Source organism: Cheilinus undulatus, linkage group 1 (genome assembly GCF_018320785.1).
Source record: "Cheilinus undulatus linkage group 1, ASM1832078v1, whole genome shotgun sequence".
Lineage (NCBI taxonomy): Eukaryota > Metazoa > Chordata > Actinopteri > Labriformes > Labridae > Cheilinus > Cheilinus undulatus.
In genome coordinates, this window is record NC_054865.1 from 13105716 (window position 1) to 13125619 (window position 19904).

At 37.9% G+C, this 19904-nt stretch overlaps 2 protein-coding genes across 3 annotated transcripts in view; both read right to left on the reverse strand.

Moving 5' to 3' along the window:
• Positions 1-640: 640 nt before the first annotated feature.
• glo1 (glyoxalase 1) lies at positions 641-10544 on the reverse strand. The gene is made up of 6 exons (XM_041815929.1): positions 10412-10544; positions 4523-4605; positions 4237-4377; positions 1724-1791; positions 1378-1467; positions 641-1024 (listed from the first exon to the last, which is right to left on the reverse strand). Exons 1-6 carry the CDS (start codon positions 10478-10480, stop codon positions 933-935), a joined length of 543 nt encoding a protein of 180 aa, XP_041671863.1. The 5' UTR covers positions 10481-10544; the 3' UTR covers positions 641-932.
• Positions 10545-13574: 3030 nt separating this feature from the next.
• Positions 13575-19904, reverse strand: part of eprs1 (glutamyl-prolyl-tRNA synthetase 1) — a 32963-nt gene continuing 26633 nt past the window's right edge. For both annotated transcript variants that reach the window (XM_041813668.1, XM_041813587.1), the window contains 12 exons: positions 19567-19618; positions 18542-18751; positions 18371-18443; positions 17829-17908; positions 17601-17702; positions 17201-17356; positions 16883-17080; positions 15895-16068; positions 15539-15699; positions 14860-14938; positions 14696-14760; positions 13575-14511 (listed from right to left, as the gene is read on the reverse strand). In XM_041813668.1, coding sequence (XP_041669602.1) covers positions 14361-14511; positions 14696-14760; positions 14860-14938; positions 15539-15699; positions 15895-16068; positions 16883-17080; positions 17201-17356; positions 17601-17702; positions 17829-17908; positions 18371-18443; positions 18542-18751; positions 19567-19618 — 1501 coding nt within the window. In that variant the 3' untranslated portion in view covers positions 13575-14360. The remainder of the gene's footprint in view (positions 14512-14695; positions 14761-14859; positions 14939-15538; positions 15700-15894; positions 16069-16882; positions 17081-17200; positions 17357-17600; positions 17703-17828; positions 17909-18370; positions 18444-18541; positions 18752-19566; positions 19619-19904) is intronic.

Consider the following 19904-nt stretch of genomic DNA (forward strand, 5'->3'; position numbering starts at 1 on the left):
CTTGTAACAATCCTGTCTCTGAGCTCTGCAGGCAGTTCCTTTGATCTCATGGCTTTGTTCTTGCTCTTGTCTGATATAATTTACCACAAGCGACTCCATTCAAAGTGTAGAAACAGCCCGGCAGAGCCAGAGAAATGGGAGGAACCTGAGGTAAATTTAGTGTTGTTGCAAAGGATCTGAATGCTTATGTGAACGTGATATTTCCATTTTCTTTTTAATATATTTGCAAAAATGTCTACAATTCTGTTTACACCTTCCTTATGTGGTACAGAGTGTAGAATAATGAGAAGAAAAGTGTTTTTTCAAGGTAGTATCAGTGTTTAACATAAGAAAATTGCTCAAATTGAATGGGGTTTGAACACTCTCTGAATGCACTGTATAAAATAGCATAATGATGCGAACAATTCAGTATTGAACGTTTTGGCTATTATAACCATGCTCTACAAATACATGACGAAGTTTGCCCTTACTGCTCTATCTTTAACGTACTTGCTGAACTTTGTGCATTTTAAATAAAACTGTTTGGTATAAATGATGGGACAGGGGGGTGGGGTCTATTCTCTGTGTGCTTGACAATTAATGCATCCTTCATTTATATTTTCAGAAGTACAGTAAAAAAGACATTTTAAGTCATTTGGTCAGTTGCTTTCACATTTATTAGAGTCTCATAGCTTTATTTCAGCATCTCATTTTATGACACAAGCTGATGATGACAACTCAACCACTACTGAAAGTAGTTAGTATCCATAGCAACAACTCAGGTATCTAATCTTTTTGCTCATGATCAGTCCAACAGAAGCCCGGCCCATGCCTTTGCATACAAAAGGTCATGCTCCCTCATCTCTGAGGTTGGTTAAATTTGTTTTGCTAAATCTCAACGCTCTGCTCTTCCAGTGTAGCAAACACAGCCGGCAGCATGTTGTCAAGAGTTTTTATGAGGTTATGGACACCATATTGTTTGGACTCAGAATCTCAATCCAGTAACCATCAGGGTCCTGGATGAAGGCTAAGCCTTTCATTTTACCTGAGGAAAACAGAGGAAGGAAGGGTAGGGTGGAAATGACAGAACAAAGTGAATTATTATGTAAAATACGAAAAAAAACAGTTTGCAGTTCAACCAGATTATTTAAATATATCAGATTTACAGGGACTCAGGTGAAAAAACATGTATGAAACATCTTTGAGCCACTGAACTGACATCCCACATCTGATGAGACTCTTTAGTATGGCCAGATGATACAAAAACATTTTCACTTCTGATCCTGCTCTTAAAATACACCTACCACCCTGAAAATAATAATCAACTAGTGAGTCAGAGAGTGTATGCCAAAAACTTGATCAATTGAACCTCTCTGTGCCCCTGACTTCTCGTCTTACCATCATCTGGCTTCTTGACAAACGTGACTCCTTGATCTTCAAACAGTTTGCATGCTGCGTAAACGTCAGGGACAGCAATTCCAATATGCCCTGTCAAAATACAGGAGAACAAAAGAGAACATTCACTATTTATTCACTCTGCACTTAAATACATGCAGAGTTTACTTATAGTTAGCAGGTACAAAATAATCTTAATCAATTCACAAATAATAATTGAACCCTAGAGCTTCCACAATGCCTGAACTAATGCAGATCAATAACTGAATACTACATTGTTTTTAATTTCAATGATAAAATTAAAAAATAAGTGTCAAGGCAGAGTATAAAAACAGGGAAACAAACTCACCAAAACCACGAGGATCTGAGTTTCCATTGTGATAGGACTGACTCTCATCAGACTCAGAGCCCCAGTTACTGAAGGACAAGGAGGAGGGAGGAAAGACCGAAGAGATGAGATGAAGAGAGAAAAATAGGAAGGCATCTAAAAGTTGCAGTTCCAAGTTTCAGTGTTCTAACATTAAGTTAAATATGACGTATTTCATCCTTCTAGTCATGTAAAAAGTGGTCTGTGTCTTATACACAAGGGCCGGGGTGTCCAAACTATGGCCTGGGAGGCAAATGCAGCCCGCACCCCACTTTTGATAGGCCTACAGCAAATTTTGAACAAAATGAAATTAGAACATGAAGATTTTGCTTGACTGTATTGTACTTCTTAGTTTCAGCACAAAGCAGTGCTACAATGCTCATTCTGTAAAAAGCATTCTGACAAGAATTTATAGATGTTTTTATTTATTTATGACTACACTAGGACGACACTGTAAACGGTAAACATATTGGCAACCAAAATAATAACGTTATCTAGACATATAACGCCCTAATTAATTACCCCACTAAATAGTAAATTTATTCATTGACGGGATAGCCCCTTGAGATCAATCATCTCGTTTTCAAAGGCGTCTCTTGGCACCAATAGTGTTCCAGGTGCGTAGCCAGATGGAAACCAGGACCAACCAGGTCCCCCTTAACCTTGCAAAGCAGATGAATCCGCCTGTTTAGCTATTTCTCTCTGGCGAATCCATCTTGCAAAGCTCCCATCTGAACCGTTTGGGCCCGGTTAGAAAGTGACAGGACCAATCAGTGAGGAGGGACAGTACTTTCGGGCATATGGCGGAGTCGAGACGTAAGCAAGCAGCAACAAGAGGCTAGTGCCATTATGGTGGAAGACATTAGCGTGGATGCTGCTAAAGAGCCAGTTTTATCAGAACTTGACGATATTTCTTCAATAAAAGAAGAACAACAGCATTGAGTTGTTTTCTCTTCAAAAAAGACAAAAGTCGTGTACTGACATGTCTACAGTCGCCATGGTTCGCATTATGCAGTTCTATATGGAGTTTACTCCTCGGTAGCTGCACACGCGCACCTTGGTAGTGGTGATGACGTCACACGTTTTGTTGCTCTAATTGGCCCGTAAAGATGTGACAGACATCCAATCACCCTTCGATTTTTTTTAAAGGCTCTGCCCTTTCCCAAATGCTGTATATCGAAGGTTTTCCAGATTGAGTGAAACACATCCATCTGGCATGTCAGGTTAGGTCCCTCTGATATCTGACTGGCCTCCCAAAAATCCTTAAACTGATTGGCCATTTGCCTTGTCAATTACTTACTAGTCACATGAACACATCCAGTCACTAAGAATATCTTAATCTATGTGAGACTGGTCCATAACTTTAATATCCCCCCACCATTCTTATATATTTCAATAAGTTGCCCTCGGTGGAAAAAGTTTGGACACCCCTGCGCTAGGGTAACCAAAACACCAGTAGAAAATGCTGGTGTTTTTTAAGGCACAATCATCTATCTGAAGGTACATCATGGCTTTGCACCATTTTGACAGCAAGTGCAGCCGCCACCACCATCCACAGCATGTGACTTGATGCACCACTTTCAGCAACTTTCTTCCTATTGAGGTCATAATCATGCATGTAAAGATTTTTTTTTTAATCAATGTCAGTACATAAACAGTAAAATACACTCACTGCAAAGTTGAAATTACAACAAATTAAAAAACCTACATTTCTGCATAGAAATTACATGTATGTACATACACAATGTGTCCCCACACAGATAATACTAGGTTCGGTCACCAAAGTATATATTTGCAGAGTACATTTCCTCTATTTTCTATTTTTTTTAAACCTTGTGTTTTAGTCACCCACTTAAGAGAAATAATCTTTTTGAGCTTTTTTATAAAATTGTCAAAACAGACTCATGCACACTCCTGTTTACTAAATAGTGTCACCAGCCCCATATTCATATACAGTGCATTCAGAGAGAGTTTAGACCCTTCACTTTTTTCAACTTTAACCTACTGAGAGTAGATTATGAAAATTAAAATACAAAAGTTTTTTTTACTGTAGAATCAAGCTGCAGCATAACAAATCTGTTAAAAATGAAGGGGGTCTAAATATTCTCTGAATGCACTGTTTATCCATGCAACTCAGTCATTTTTTAATCAGTGGTCCACAACTGGAGTGCCTCAGGACTCTCCACCACCTCCTTGATGACAAATCAGGAACCAAATTACAAAAATGTTAAAAATTTTCAACCACTAAAACTGATTAAAAATACTGTAGTTTGGGCCTTAAAGGGAATAAAACATCTGATTACACAAAAACAACAAGATAAAAGTTCTTGAGAAGTCAAAGTGTAGTTGTTATCAACCATAGACTTTTTGGCATACAGTAATTTATTTTTCATGACCCTCTGAAAACAGCCCCAAACCCATTTTTGGGTCCTGACCCTAGGGTTGAGAACCACCATTCTAAATGACTAAGTTTAGCCCAGTAATTGGCGTCTTACTGCGTCAGCTCGATGGTTGCTCTTCTAGAAAAGGTCCATGCTGTCTTTTCTTTCACGTCTGTAGGAATCTCCTTCTTGTCCTCGTATCCCAAGAAGAAGAGAGAGAAACGCATGGAAGGGAAGTCAAACTTTTGTAGGAGCCTGAAACATTTAGCACACCAGAGTGAAAACTACACTTTAGTCAAAAGTCAAGTTCATGAATGGGGAAACAGTCCACAAACACAGACCCACACACAGACACAGATGTTTTTTAGAGTCCATTGACCTCATGCATACTACTACTCACGTCATGCCGAGGATTCTAGTGTAAAAGTCCAAAGATTTAACAGGATCTTTAACCCGCAACATTGTCTGCTGCATCATGAAATCCTGAAAATAGAGAACAGACCCATAAATGCACAGTCAGATAATTCAAAAGTGCTTTCAAATCTCAAAGACAACCGGATAGTAGGTTCTTTGAATGCAGAAAAACTAAGTCATATTGTCTAAAAGCTTGAACTAAAAAAAAAGTCTTCCCAAGCACAGGAATGGCTTATGATGTAAAAATATAATATTAATTTTTAAAACAAAGGAACACTTCGTTGATTTGTTTTGGATAAGAACTAGTGAATTTATTTGTTACATTTTTATGCTCTAAATACCTCAAACAACCATTTTGTTTGAAAACCGAAGGATCTTGTTCCTTTTTTTCAGTGTTTTTAAAAGTCCAGCTAGAGAGAATTTCTATCTGCCACTCACATGTGAAAAAAAGGTTTCAGCCAAGGTGCACCTTTGTGTAACTGAGCTTCTTTAACAGAGCAATCATCACAACTCAGTGAGAGGGGCACCATTCACAGTTACTACAAAATCCAGCTCTGCTGGATCCTTTCTCTAGACATCACTGCAAATATAGCGGTGCACGTGTTCAAGTTGTGAAGAAGTAGTAGCCCCTGTCCTTATTTCTTATTTTATGCATATTTGTCACACTTGAATGTTTCAGATAATCAAACAAATTCTGATATTAGACAAAGCTAACCCAAGTAAATACAATGAAATGCACATTTGATTGTTGGTATGATGTTCTTTTATGAAATGCTGTGTTAGTTTAATACCAGATGCAACAGGATGCACACCTTCCTAAAAGTTAAAACTTTTTTGTCTCGTAAGTCCACAGAATATGTTCCCAACAATCTTGGGGATCATCAAGATGTTTTTTGGGCAAATGTGAGATGAGCCTTTGTGTTCATTTTTGTCAGCAGTGTTTTTGTCCTTGGAACTCTCCCATGGATGCCATTCTTGCCCAGTCTCTTCCCTATAGTTGAATCATGAACACTGACCTGAACTGAGGCCAGTGAGGCCTGCAGGTCTTTAGATGATGTTTTGGGTTTTTTTGTGACCTCCTGGATGAGTCATCAGTGTAATCTTGGAGTAATTTTGGTAGGCCAGCTGCTCCTGGGAAGGTTCACCGCTGTTAGAAGTTTTCTCCATTGCTGACTAATGGCTCTTAATGTAGGTTGCTGGAGTCCTAAAGCTTTAGAAATGGCTATGCAACCCTTCCCAGACTGATGTCATTTTTTTCCCTCATCTGTTCTTGAATTTAGATGGAGCCATGTTGTGTTGCTTTATGAGATCTTTGAGTCTACTTCATTTTGTCCAACAGGTTCTATTTGAAGGATTTCTGAATCCAACAGGTCTGACAGTAATCAGGCCAGTGTGACTAGTGAATTGAACTGTCCAAAAAATGTAGTAAATCAGTTACTTTTCACATAGAGTCAGGTAGGTTTGAATGGCTTTTTTCCTTTAAAAAATAAAATCATCATTTAAAAACTGCATTTTTGTGTTTACTCTGGTTATTTTTTCTTATATTAAAATCTGTTTGATGGTTTGAAATGATTAAGTATGAGATATATCCAAAAAAGTGAGAAATCAGGAAGGGAGCAAATACGTTTTTTCACTTTTTGCACTTTAAGTTCATATTGCCAGACAGTTTTTTTGCAGAACTATTTTGCAAGCAGTACTCACAGACCAAAAGCACACTGCACAGAATTGCTGTCAGTAGATTAGTAAATAGCAAACATACTCACCAAACATATTCTTGCAAAGATTCCTACAAGAATCTTACATCCCTATGTATTGTATATTTCATTTAAAGAATATTTAAACTAATAATAAGAGAAGTAGTCCCTCTTCTTGTTGATTCTGATGCTGATATTTTGTTGAGTGAACAGTGAATGTGTTTCACAGTAGAGCATTATCGCTGTGGTGAGCCACTCTTCCCCTTTCCTGTACTCTTCCTCTAACCGTCTTTCGCAGGGTAAAAATGCATCAACATGTACACAATGTAACTCTATAATGGATCCCTCCGGAGCAAACATTTTAAAGCTGTCATTGATGAAAACCAACCATCAATGAAATCTTATTCTGAACTGTTATTACCAGTCCAGCGACGTATCCTGCTTTGTACCAACATGTTGCCTGTGATCCAACAGTGGGTGTTGCTCTTTGTGTTGGATTGCATTCTTTCTGCCATTGATTACTCTGACTGGCTAAGTTAACAATAACCCCATTAGCTGAGATAAGCTTTGCAACAGGCTTACAGGTTGCCAGGGTGTGGGTAAAAAAAATCATTTCAGTGTTCATATCAGTCTCTATAGCTGTCTACAAAATCCAAAAATCTTTTTCTATAAGAAGCACTTTCTTTACCTGTAGATTTTCACATACAGCCAGAGTGAGTGTACCTCACTTCTCTGTCATCACAGCGGTACAAAACAACATACTTCCAATAAAGGCAATGAGAGGAGTGCATTCTTTACTCACATCTCTATGTTGTTCTTTTGTTGTTGATGAAGACAATGGTGTATATATATATATATGTTAGTAAATGTACATGTTGGAGGCAAAGCCCAAGACGCTGATTTTCACAGGGGACATGGGTGGCAATTTAAGCCTTAAACTTCAGCATCTGCTGCTCAAAAGAGGGTTGGCCATCAGAAGATGGGTGGATTGCACTCCAGTCTACTGACCTGGCCCTCTGCGTTTGCAATGCTGCTGTAATGATGTGTTGCCACCTGTCCTTATATCAAAGATGATGATGAAGGCAAAGGAAGGAGAGGAAAGACTCTCACTCTTCCAAACCGTACTACATGGTTGGTTGTAGGAAGTGAACCACACATTTCACAGGTTTTTGATTAGGATCGTGGAGATGCTCACATGCATGATTCCATTATCTTTCCTGTTATTCTGTCACTAATTAGAGCAGGATCAGACATATTATGGAGAATCTGTGATAATGTGTTGAACTCTCAGACAAGAAAACAGGAAATGGATCATGCTGCATAGGAGGTTTTAGTGGCGTTAATTGGACTTTAATCCAGTATTATGAAATCTTTATTTTGTTACTCAGCTCAAATTGCAAATGGGTATCTATCATTAGTGTAGACACTAATGGAAGTAAACAACAATCAGAGCTGATACTTACAGAAACTGACAGAAAATAACTTTGAAACTCCTTTGAGTTTTAAGCTGATCACTGATAGTTTTCACGCTCATGTAGCTTGGCTGCCACTATTACTGCTGTTCCAGATCAGGTGAGGCTATGTTTTAACAGCCTTTGTTTACACTTTCCACATTTGACTGTAATTGATTTAGGGGCACATAAAAGGTAACGACATGAAGGCAAGCATCCAAGATTGTGTCTTTGCACTATGCAGAAACAGATATAGAGCTGCTTTGTAGCACAAAGTAGGGAAGGTAGCACCACACAAACACCTTTGGAGTTTTTGTCAGTTTAAGTACAACATATTTACATGTACACAGTACACATACATAAGTCTGTACAATTCTTCATTCCTTTAAATGTAATTACAAAACAGAAATATGAACACAGTATCATCCAAGTAGGTCAAATTCTCAAAAACTGACACAATCACGGGCCACGCATCGTATCGTTATATCGCATCTTCAGCTATCCTGGTCAGTGTAGGTTATGGTCAAATAGTTAGAAAATAGACATGCAAAAACCAGTAGCTAACTGTAAAAATAGGTGCCAGTTTATGTAAGTGTAGAGCAGGCACCCATTCAAATGCATACTTCCTGACTCTTTTCACACCTGTCTAAATAAAGACAAATGGTTAAAAAAATCTTAAAAAAAAAAAAGGCCATAGAACATGGAAGAACATCCCCTTGGCCCTTTCAGGCAGTTTGACATAAATTGAGAATACAAATAATAAAATTTTTTAAAAAAGGGTTTCCAAGAGGAAATTATTAAATGAAAAAGGCTTCATTAACAAGAAGAGGAATGCAGAAATCAGAAAATAAACTATTGTTTATTTATTAATTTTTAGAAATACAAAACAAGGGACAGAAAACATGAATGGTTTGTTTTCATTTGTAGTTTTTTTCATACTCAAATTATAACCAAACTGCCTTAAAGGGCCGAGGACATGGTTTATTTTATTCTATTTTCCTTTAAGGTGGTAAATAGGTAACAGTATTCCCTTTGAGTCTAGATTTCTCATTTCAATACAAAAAGCAGCTGGCAGTAAACAACACTGGCATACCTGTGATTCCCTTCCCTAACATCAAACAGGGCGGACCGACTTGGGAAAATAATGAAATTACAATTTTTTTACCTCCGCCGAGGAGGTTATGTGATCGGCAGGGTTTGTTTGTTAGCAACATGACTCAAAAAGTTGTGGACAGATTTTGATGACATTTTCAGGAAATGTCAGAAATGGCATAAGAAAGAACTGATTAGATTTTGGGAGAGATCCGGATCACCATTTGGATCCAGGACTTTTTTAAAGGATTCATCTCTATTGGGAGATAGGGCTAATGGCAGAGGTCTGTGCTCTCCGAGTGCTCTTCTAGTTTTCCAATGTTGTCATTGCAATTTAAGATCCTATTTCTAATTCTTTATTTATATATTAAAAAAACACAAACAATAAATAACTTTATATTATAAACAAGACAATATTATGCAGAATAAACTAGGGCCAAACAATTTTGGAAAAATCCTCTAATTGTGACAATCATTTTTGTGCCATACTAGTTTTTAATAAGAAAAACGTCTACAAAGACAAGGAAAGTCTGATTTTTTGTAAACTATTCAAGAAACAAACAACAGTTAAATGTGGGGTCATGTTGCGATTTGATCACAAATTTGATTAAATGCTCAGTCTTAAAATTCAGAACCTGTTTTGAAACCATAGGGCAGCAAAAACAAAACTTCTGATATCGGGTGATTTCTTGTTTTAAAGACTGATAAAAAATTTGGGGTGAAAAATCCTGACTTAAGAATATGGATTTGGCAGAAGGATTTAAATTGCACAGTCCAAACCCAACCACCCAATAGGAGAAACAGAAAAATAGAATAATATCAGTGTCTGATCCTGTCTTTGATTGCCTTATTTACTTTTACATGTCATTTAGAGGCATCAGTATTATTATAGTCTTTTAACCAGCAAAAAGTCTGATAAGAGCATTGATTACCAAAAACTGCAGTTAAATTCCTGCACCTTTTTTTCTTATAACTCTAGCACAAATACACAAATAAATGAATAAACACATAAAACATAAAACAAGAGAGACAGTATAATTTTAAAACGAGGTCTCTAAAAGTTTTAAGCATTGCCAAATTTACTTTAGAGCTTAACATTGAACTTGTTGCTCCTGTTAGCTAGACTGAAGTATTACCTCAGGTAGTTTCTGTTTGTAACACGGCCAGCTTTAGCTATTTTCAGTCCTGCCTGCTTTTTGACCCAGCTCTAGAGCCGTATACTGAGGCTGACCGCGCCTAAATTCCAACTTTCCTGTGAGTTGGAGATTTCTTGATGTATGCATGCTTTGACAGATTGCTCTGCTGCTTATCCTCCAACTTCATGAGTGGGAAAGTTAGCTGTTAGTGAGCTAGCTTAACTTGAAGCCCATTTAATGAAATTACCACAGATTTATCACCTGGAATATAAATGTTGTTTAAGCACTTTAACAGGCACTCGAAGTTGAATTACGACCAATTATTTGTAACAGTTTAACTAGAGTACATTCAGTTTAAAAAGAATGCGCTTCTGTCCGATAATGGGCGCATCGGGTTTAGCAGGTTTACCTATGAGTGACTGGTTGGCCTGTTAAGTTAGCAGGTATGGGCAGTATAATGTATAATTTAACTTAATTTGAAGGAGATGACCAGTCTTCTTACCTTAGTTATACGGTCTCCATCTTTACAAGCCGCCGCTGCCGCATCGTCTGACAGACCTTTGTCGCTCATTTTCGCTAACTGGCGATGTAATGCTGGGCTGCAGCTCGGCGGACTGACAGAGAAGGAGTGTCAGCTTAATATGTCAGAGGCTGCTTCCTGTAAATGCCTTCAAAATAAGAGCCTACCGTCAAACCTCATTTTTTATCTACTAAAAGATGTTACAGTTTGGACTTAATCATAATCGTACAAAGAGAAAGGAAAAAAATAAATATATTTTTTTTTTTAAAAGACGCAAAATTACAGAAGCAAATGCATGCGTACACTTAACTTCATTTTGTGTTGATTACAGGTAGATTGTGGTTGTATAGCAGATTAAGCAAAGTAAAAACTAGGACACAGGCAACTCAATGGCAGCTGCTAAAAAACAGCTGCAAGTTCTGTGTCTAATCAGTTTCACCTTAATCAGGACAGGACGTGTGAGAAGCTGAGACACCAAGAGTATCTCTGAGGATGTTTTCCTTCTGATTTAGTTTAGAAAAGTTTGTTTCTACACAAAGGCAAAATACTGAGTATTTCTGGCTGTCAGCTAAGGGAAAAAAGCCAAATAAAATATCTACTCTTGGTTTATATGCCCCTGTACACAGCTCTGTGCTCCATGATGACTGCAAAAAACTGTGGGCACATTTTTCTTCCCACAGAGAACAAATGGTCCATCTCCATGGTGACTGCATCCTCCAAGCAGGCTTACATTAGTAGATTCCCAGCTACCCTTAAACTGAAAGGTTGTGGACTGAAAAGTTCAGTAACTACAATACACAGTGAACGCTGGGAAAAGTCTATTCCAGAACATGACATAGCATCAGAAATGGACCAGATGTGACAGATGTTGTCACCGTGGAGATGACTACATGTGTCCCTGGGATACATCTATAACTGAACACACTCCCGCTTATGTTAAATAGACTGTAAAGATCATGTCTTCAGATCATCTCCACACATGCCGAAGATCTTATTTTGAAAATATTGACAGGAAGTGTCCGTTTTTATCCTTGGCTGAGCAAGGTACATAATTGTTTAACCAAGGAAGCTTGTAATACAGTGCATTGTCTATCCTGTGATAAATAACCTGAATATCCCTCTGAGTAAACAGTTTTGTTTGTTTTATCAAGTTCAAGTGCACAGTGCAATTATTCCAACATAATGAAATAGACTTCATATGTTTGCCACTTATGTTCAGTATGATCCCACACACAGTATTTTACTGTAGTGATGCTACTGTAAATTCAAACTTTTTTCGCTGTAAATCACACTACTGAGCTATTTATGGCTACCATATGGAAGTTTGTGTTTGTGTTGCTCTCTGGCGCCCTCCTGTGGACATACTAGTCCTGCCTCTCCCATTTTTGTATCAAGAAAAAAAAATCTAAATAAAATATCTTTTAAAGAGTAGATTCTGCAGACAGTCTTCAGTGAAAAACAAAAATCACTATGAAGACAATGATCAGTCATTATTCTAATGGTTGTTTACTTTGTAGGTCAAAATAAGCAGAAATAATTTTTTTCACACGGTTTCATAAACTAACATGAACTTGAAAATAAAGTCTCCAAATCTTTCTATAACCAGCATTAGGTTTGTCACACTACCAAAATTTTAAACTTGGATAAATCAGAAAAAAATCAGCCATTCTTGATAGCAAGTTCGATACCAAAGCAACAAAAACGTGAGCAGGGGAAGAAGTACTGAATTACATCAAATCAAATTACTGTATTTGAGTAGCTTTTTTGGGGGTACTTGTACTTTTTTTTTAGTACATTTTGAAATCAATAATTTTACTTTTACTTACGTAAGTTTTAACCAGAGTGATTGTACTTTTACTTTAGTACAATTCTCTTATACTTTTTCCCCTCTGTTGACTTCACAGTAGTAAATAGCAAAAGAACTAGTCCACATTGTCCATAAACAGCTGCTGTATTTTTCTTTATTATAGTGGAGTGATTTTACCTGAACAATCTTGTTGAAAATCCATATTCTTATGTTTTTATGGCAATAGGAAATGTAATATTTTACTGTACAACTTCACAGTAGACACTAAGGTTGGACAATTAATCCAGATTTAGATTAAATTGTTATATGTTTGAAATTTTCAAATCACAGAAGTTTCCATATTTCTCTGACCTTAAAAGTGTGAAAAACATGTTTCTTTTCCAGCCTACAGTAAAGAACAGTTTATGTGTATTCTAAAATTATTTTGGCTATATTATAGAATGATTTATTGTGTGTGTTTGTTGAAAAATACACAAGATAAGAAACTTAAAGGCATAATTGCATGCCAAATTGCAAATGTAATATTGGGGGGAAAAATGCAATTAGATTATGTTCCCAAATCATTCAGCCCAAGTATTTACTCAGCACTTAAAAGTAAAATTTAAATGACTTCCTTTTCACTTTTGAGTAGATTTATAGACCTATACTTTCACTTTGGTAAATTTTATCCAGAGTGTCTATACTTTTAATTACTTACTTAGTTTTTTGTCCCTTCTGGGAAATTCATTTTCACAGATACTGTTCATACAGGTATGAGAACGCATTACAAGAAGAACGATCACAAGACACAAAAAACATAGCATTCACTTCCAGCAATGAATTCCAAATAAATGATGACAATCAGTTGTCATTCACATTCTGTTGGTTTAGTACTGTGATGGCGGAGGGTATGAGACTGTTTTTAAGCCGTGCCGTTGTATCTACATGTCCTGTATCTGCGTCTGGAAGGCAGTAATGTAAAGTACTGGTGTAGTGGGTGGGTGTAATATTTTGTTACTGCGTTTGCGATGTGTCTGACGGCTTTGGCATTTAACTGAGTGAGACTGGGAGTCGGGAGGCCTGTAAGCTTTTAGGCAATATTGGTTGTTTTTGAGAGGACATTCTGGTTTTTCAGTCATTCAAATAACAAATTTCATCATGCTTAAAACACATTAAAGAAGATAAAATTCTGACAACCTTAGCTAGCATCACTTTTACTTACTTTTAAATCTTGGTGTAATGTAGGAGCTTTTTCCTGTCTGTCATCTGGTGCATTAGTCTTTCATAAATAATAAATAACCCACTCAGTAGCCACAGATTACCATCTCCACACATCCTGGATCAAAAACAACATAACAGTTTGCCATGGAAATTAATTTTATTATTGACAAGAAGAATCCTTTTACAGGAGAGATGTGACAGAGGGTTTTTTTATTGGACAGAAACCATGTACAGCTTATGAGAGAGGTCGTCATTAGGCTCAGAGGTATTGGTATTTAAGCAGTGAACAATGAGCCACACAGTAACCACTCGAACAAACAGAGGAGGGCAGAGAAAGCTGTGAGAATAACACATCAAGTAACTGTGGAGGTCCTGAGACAGTTTGACTGCATGAGATGGAACAGCCACTTTTCACCAGACACCAGGAGGCAAACAGCTCTAAAGAATTATTCATGATTTCAAAAGGGCTTTACCTACTCAAATCATAAATTAGAAACTGAAAAGAACTAAAATAGGATTTTCTTACTGTCAGTTTGAAGTAGGGAGACAAACAAACTGCAAATCAGAAGTGATTCAACAATGTGATTTTGTCTTTGTAAGTGCCATGTTTTGAAAAATATCTCTCGTTTTATGCTCTGTTTGCTCGTTGTCTTGTGATATTCCCTTTCTAACACAGTGGGTGTTCTGTTTTAACTTAAAGGAACAGTGCTACAAACATTTTCTCTCACCTCAGCTTTCTTTTACACAAGTAAAAATAATAACATATGTTAATAAAAAAAGAAACATACTTCCATTCCACTCACCTTCCATATACCCATTGCCCTAAAAACCCTAATGAGATAACAGAAAAGGACATAGATGTGATTAGGTAGGAGAGCCCTTCTGACTATGGTGTTCATCCTTGTGCTGCAGCTGAGAAGCTCTTTAGTAGCTGCGTCCAAACAGAGTGTAGTACTGTGCAGCCTCCTTGCCGCTGACGCACATCTGACCAGGCTGCAGCGTCTTCAGCGGGGAGAAGGGGATACAGAGGCTCTTTGCTCCCATGGATGGAGCTCCAGGCTCCAGGTCCTGGTCCCTACACGGGCACAAAGAACAAAAAAATCTTCAACTCTGAAACAGAAATCAGTCTGATAGAGCCTTATGAGTTTACCAGTGACACCACAGTGTAAATCGAAAGACTAAGTTATGTGAGGCCTCTTATTTCCTCAAAGATTAAAAAAAAACCTGAACTACATCAGAAAGTTAGATGTCAGACGTACTTGGCAGTGGTTTTCTTGATCCAATCCTCACACTCGATTCCTCCACAGAACGGGATCTGGACGATCTATCAAGCAAGCAAGACAATCATGTCATCAATCATTTCATCTGCCGAGGACTGATGATAAACTGTTCTGTGCTGAGTGTGGAGTGTTGGCTTTCTCACCTTGCCCTGGTCCAACTCTTTCTGGAACTGTTCCATCGTGTCTGCAGCCACCATGTTTTTCTTCAGGTCATCTGAGGCTCTGACAAATCCACAACACACTTCAAATGTTAGTGCATTTTTACAGACACCAAAGCAGCACCTTTATATTTAAACACCAGTCCTTCTTTCTGAGCTCTAATTTCAAAACATTCCCAGCATAACATTGTCCTTGCTGGTCACAGTGACTAATATTTTTGCCCCTTTCAAATAGCAAAGCATTGCCATTGCTGAGCACTTTCTTGTGACATTGACTTGCTTAATACTCCACTAAATTCAACTAGAAAATGCTAACTTTCTGTTGGGTGTTACAACCAATGTAAAACTGCTAAAATTGAACTGTAAAACTTTTGAGTTTATTTTCAAAATATATGTATCCATTTTCTAACAAGAGCAAAATAAACACTATGTGTCTAAGTATTTGCCTGTTTATTTTAAACTAATTGCAAATTTCAGGTGGCCTAACCACAATGAATGAAGCCTTATACATCATAGACCCCAGTATAGAAGTTATTGAAATGCAGGATTTTGAAGTTCCATGGCTGAATGCAGAGGGTTTCACCTTGGGTGAAAGACTATAGTTGTTTTAACAAGTGCACTTGTAAAGACTGAGATTTTACAGAAAATGTAAGTGTAATCTTACTTCTTGAACAGGCAGTTCTGGATGTCCTCCAACATGGCAAGGAGCTTCTTCTCAACCTCAGCCTCTGGAATTGTCACTTTAGCTCCGGTGTCTCTCCTCACAGCTACACACTGCTTCTGCTGCATATCCTTAGGACCGACCTCCAGGCGGATAGGAACTCCCTGAATGAGAGGCGCACAGAAACAGATATTAGAGGGAGACAAACAGCTACAGTCATTATCGATGCCATAAAAACAATCCTGGCTCTTAACACTCTTTGATTTTTATCTGTTGATCAGGATTACTTACTGTTAAATGCATAGATTCAGGTAAGGCACATCCTTAACTCCTACTGATAAAATTATTTTATTCCTAACCTTGAGTTCCCAGTGGTTGAACTTCCACCCAGGGGAGTAGTTGTCTCGAAGGTCAGACTTCACCCGCACATCAGCATCCAGCAGCCTGCTTTGATATTTAGAGCACTGAGCCAACAGAGCCTCCTTGTCCTGCTCTGAAAGTGAGGCAGTGATTCCACATGGGATGATGACGACCTGGAGAAGCAAAAACAAAGTTAGCTTGGTTGGGTATTGGCAAGGACCTCATGATGTGACAGAATACAATCACAAAACTTGCATTTGACAAAATTTAACAAATTTAACCAAAACAGAGTACAGACCTATCATAAAATATTCTATCCATAGCATTACTTAGTATTCTGTTAAAGTGTGTGGGGGTGCCTGTAAGTAGAGAACCTGGCCCCTGTAATTTCAGGTGTTCTTATCACAATGTTTTGGGGTTGTTGTTGTCACAGTCATTGTCTAAAGCGCACAACAAACACTCTTGAGATCAGGATTTTGTGGTGACATTTTCATTATACTTGTGGCCGGTGCATCTGAGTTTGGGAGTTCTTTAGCGTGTAGCAGCAGTGAAATGATGCAATAACATCTTGTGTTTTCTTTGTGTTTACTATGCTCACTTGCTTCATTATATCTGCATGTCACTCAACCATCCCTGCTCTCTCTCCCTAGGCTCTTGGAGCCGGCCTATTGGCTGGATAGTGACATCTACAGGTACAGATGTTGTGATTACAAAGAGTGAAGGACAATAAAGGGATATTTTTTGATCCATTGACTATAATGTGTTTTGATATATCATCAGAAAATATTTTAACATATAGCTGTATGGATTTCTTTAAACAGCCCTGACCAGAGAGCCTTCATTATACATGTATCAGTGTTTTTCATGGAAGGTTACTAATTTCTACTGGGATTTTTTTTTTACTCCAGTCCATACATAAATGTATGATAAGTTTAAAAGCCAGTCTCTCGTATCTATCTCAGCCAAAATGGGTTTATACTCATTTACCTGCAAACAGGCCACCTTGGGAGGCAGTACCAGTCCCATGTTGTCTCCATGCACCATGGTTAGGACACCAATGGTCCTGGTTGTGATTCCCCAGGAGTTCTGGAAAGCTAGCTGTTTTTCTCCTGGTCTCTTTGGATCCTCAAACACGATCTCAAACATCTTAGAGAAGTTCTGTCCAAGATGGTGGGAAGTGGCACCCTGATGAAACACAGCAACACCAGCAGAGTTCACTTTGCTCCAAAACACCAATCATTTCTTTCTGGAAGACAACTAAATATGGAAAAAGAGGACTGAAACAAGTCTCCCTCTCTTTGGTACCTGAATGGCTCTACCACTAGCAGAGATAAAGGCCTCCACAGTGGTGGTGTAATCTCCTCCTGCAAACTTCTCCTTCTCTGTCTTCCTCCCCTTCACCACAGGGATCGCCATCAGCTCTTCATACACTCTGGCGTACAAATCCAGGATCTGAAGCACCTACAAAAACACAAAGTCATTATTTTTACACTAGCATAGATTCAGAAATGTTTTACTAAATCATTTGGACATAAGAAAAAAGGAAAACAGTGATATCGTTAAAAGCTCTAAGCATAAAAACATACAAAATAATACATAAAATGTCAATTTAAGTACAGTTTTGATAAACAAAAGTTAAAGAATGATTACAAAAAATAAAGCTGTGACTGTGGAGGTTGTAAAGCTGCACTGCCACATCTGTTACCTCTTCAGCAGCCTCCTCTTTGGTGGCAAAGGCTGTGTGTCCCTCCTGCCACAGAAACTCTCTGGTCCTTAGGAAGGGCTGTGGGTGTTTAAATTCCCATCTCTGGAGGAAAGAAGTAGTAAGAAAACAGATGATGACCACCTAGTAGCAGTCCTCAACACATGTGTAATTACAAAGTGAAGCTGTAAAAGAGTTAGAGAGGAGTAGATGTGATCATAAGATACTGACCACAACATTACACCACTGGTTGAGTTTGATTGGCAGGTCTCTGTGGGACTGGACCCATTTAGCGTAGGCGGGGTACATCACTAAAACACAAAACGGATCACAATTTCATACCAAACAAAACATGATAACAAGGTGTATTTGGTATGAGTATACAAACATCAGCAGACACAGTTTTAGTTGTTTGTTTAGTTCTGATCTTGGGTTTTCTTTTATAAAATGATCCAATATTTCATTATCTATTAAACCTGTGGCTATAACCTGTGTCTAATGCAAGCTTCTGCAGCTCATTTTGAAATACTTGTATGCCTTTTCCACTCCTTAGTAGCAGCCAGATTTATGAAAGTAAGAGTACGTTAAAACAGAAATAACAGCCAATGTGAAAAAGGTATTTTATCTCTTTCTTGGGGTGACAGCGGCTGTTGGCCATGGGGTGTTAAAGTTGCTCTGTATAAACCAAAGCTTTACATACAATTGTGGAAAGAAATAACCAAAAATTGTCTCAAATTTTAAAAAGAAATCATTATAAAAGTTGTCTTTCTGACCTGTCTCACTGGTGGGTCTCACAGCGATGGGCTCTGCCAGCTCAGTCTTCCCTGACCTGGTCACCCAGGCAACCTGAAAAAGATGACATCACCTTCAATAAGCGATAATCACACAAGCTGTCATGTGTTCTCACTCAGTTAGTATCCTGATAGGAAAAAAGGTCTTTATACCTCTGGAGCAAAGTCTTCAATGTGGGACTTTTCTTTCTCAAGGGCGGCCTGGGACACAAACATGGGGAAGTAGCAGTTCTCTACTCCCAGCTTCCTAATCTCCCGGTCAAAGAATTCTTTAATGGACTCCCAGATGGAGTAGGACCAGGGCCGCAACACGTAGCAGCCACTGACGTCGTAGTACTCGATCATCTCTGCTTTAGTGATGACCTAGAGAGGGAGGGTAAAAAGAAGTTAAGACCAAAAAAATGCATAAAAGGATACAGCACAGAACAGCAAAACTTTAACTGCACACATAAAAAGCTAGAGTTCACATTTACATTTAAACAACAGCTGCATCCTAAACTATGTTTGTTGGTTAAATCACACAAGATGAACTATGGAAGTCCAGCACAGGATGCTTAAAGTAGGTGGGAGTCTTGGGGCCCACACTCAGGAAAAATCTTAGGACTTAATTTTTATTGACTTCATCTTTGCACATCTTTATACACATTTGTATGCTTTTGTACATCACATACTTTTATTAAATTTTTTCTTTTTTGTAATTTAACCTTTTTGCATTTTATTTTTCCAGATGTGACTCTTTAATTTTGCTCCTGAACCAAACTAATATTGATAATTGATAACTGATAAATGACATCTCATTGTTTGGCAAGAAAAAAATGTCAAATGAAGTGCCGAATGAACGTATATCTTGTCAGTCCACTCCAAATTGAAACTTTGTCCAGAAATAACTAACAATAGCATCTATCATCAATTATTGTAAAATCATGACTTCAGTGTGCACCTCTGTAACTAAAACATACAAAAGCCTGGCACCCATCTGTGTGGTTAGCTGCTGGCTAAGAAATGCCTGTTATGATTCTTTTACAGCTTGACAAATGAACACAAACAGCTAAGAAGATTTACTATACTCCTTCTCAAACTGGCAAGATGAGATCAGGCTGATCACCAACTACGTCAGGACAGAAAACAAGAAAAATTGCTTGAAAATTTCTTTCAAGAGATGAGTGTGTTAGACTCACCTGAGAGTACCAGTCAGCCAGGTTCTCCTCTTTCTTGGCCTCCAAGCCCAATCTGTCAGGATACATTTAACAAAGTTAGAGTGATATGCACAATTAAGAGGATAATTACATGCTTTCAATAATAATCCATGACAAATTTTAACATGTTATTCATTTGTAGAGATCCGATTTTTATGAATTCAAGCTCGTACTTAGCAGCCAAACTCAGTTTTATCGTATTGGAGTCATCAGAAATCTCAACTCAAATTGCTATATGTTTCTGAAATAACAGATTTACATTGAACACAATTTTTGGAAACAACAAAAACTACGGCTGAGAAAGAACAAAACACAAACAC

Excerpts from the sequence above, each read along its gene's own strand:
- glo1 (XM_041815929.1), bottom strand. The coding sequence starts at position 10,480 with ATGAGCGACAAAGGTCTGTCAGACGATGCGGCAGCGGCGGCTTGTAAA. Across the intron at positions 4,606-10,411 it reads ATGGAGACCGTATAACTAAG|GATTTCATGATGCAGCAGAC; the intron begins GTAAGAAGACTG and ends CTCTATTTTCAG. Across the intron at positions 4,378-4,522 it reads ACTAGAATCCTCGGCATGAC|GCTCCTACAAAAGTTTGACT; the intron begins GTGAGTAGTAGT and ends TAAATGTTTCAG.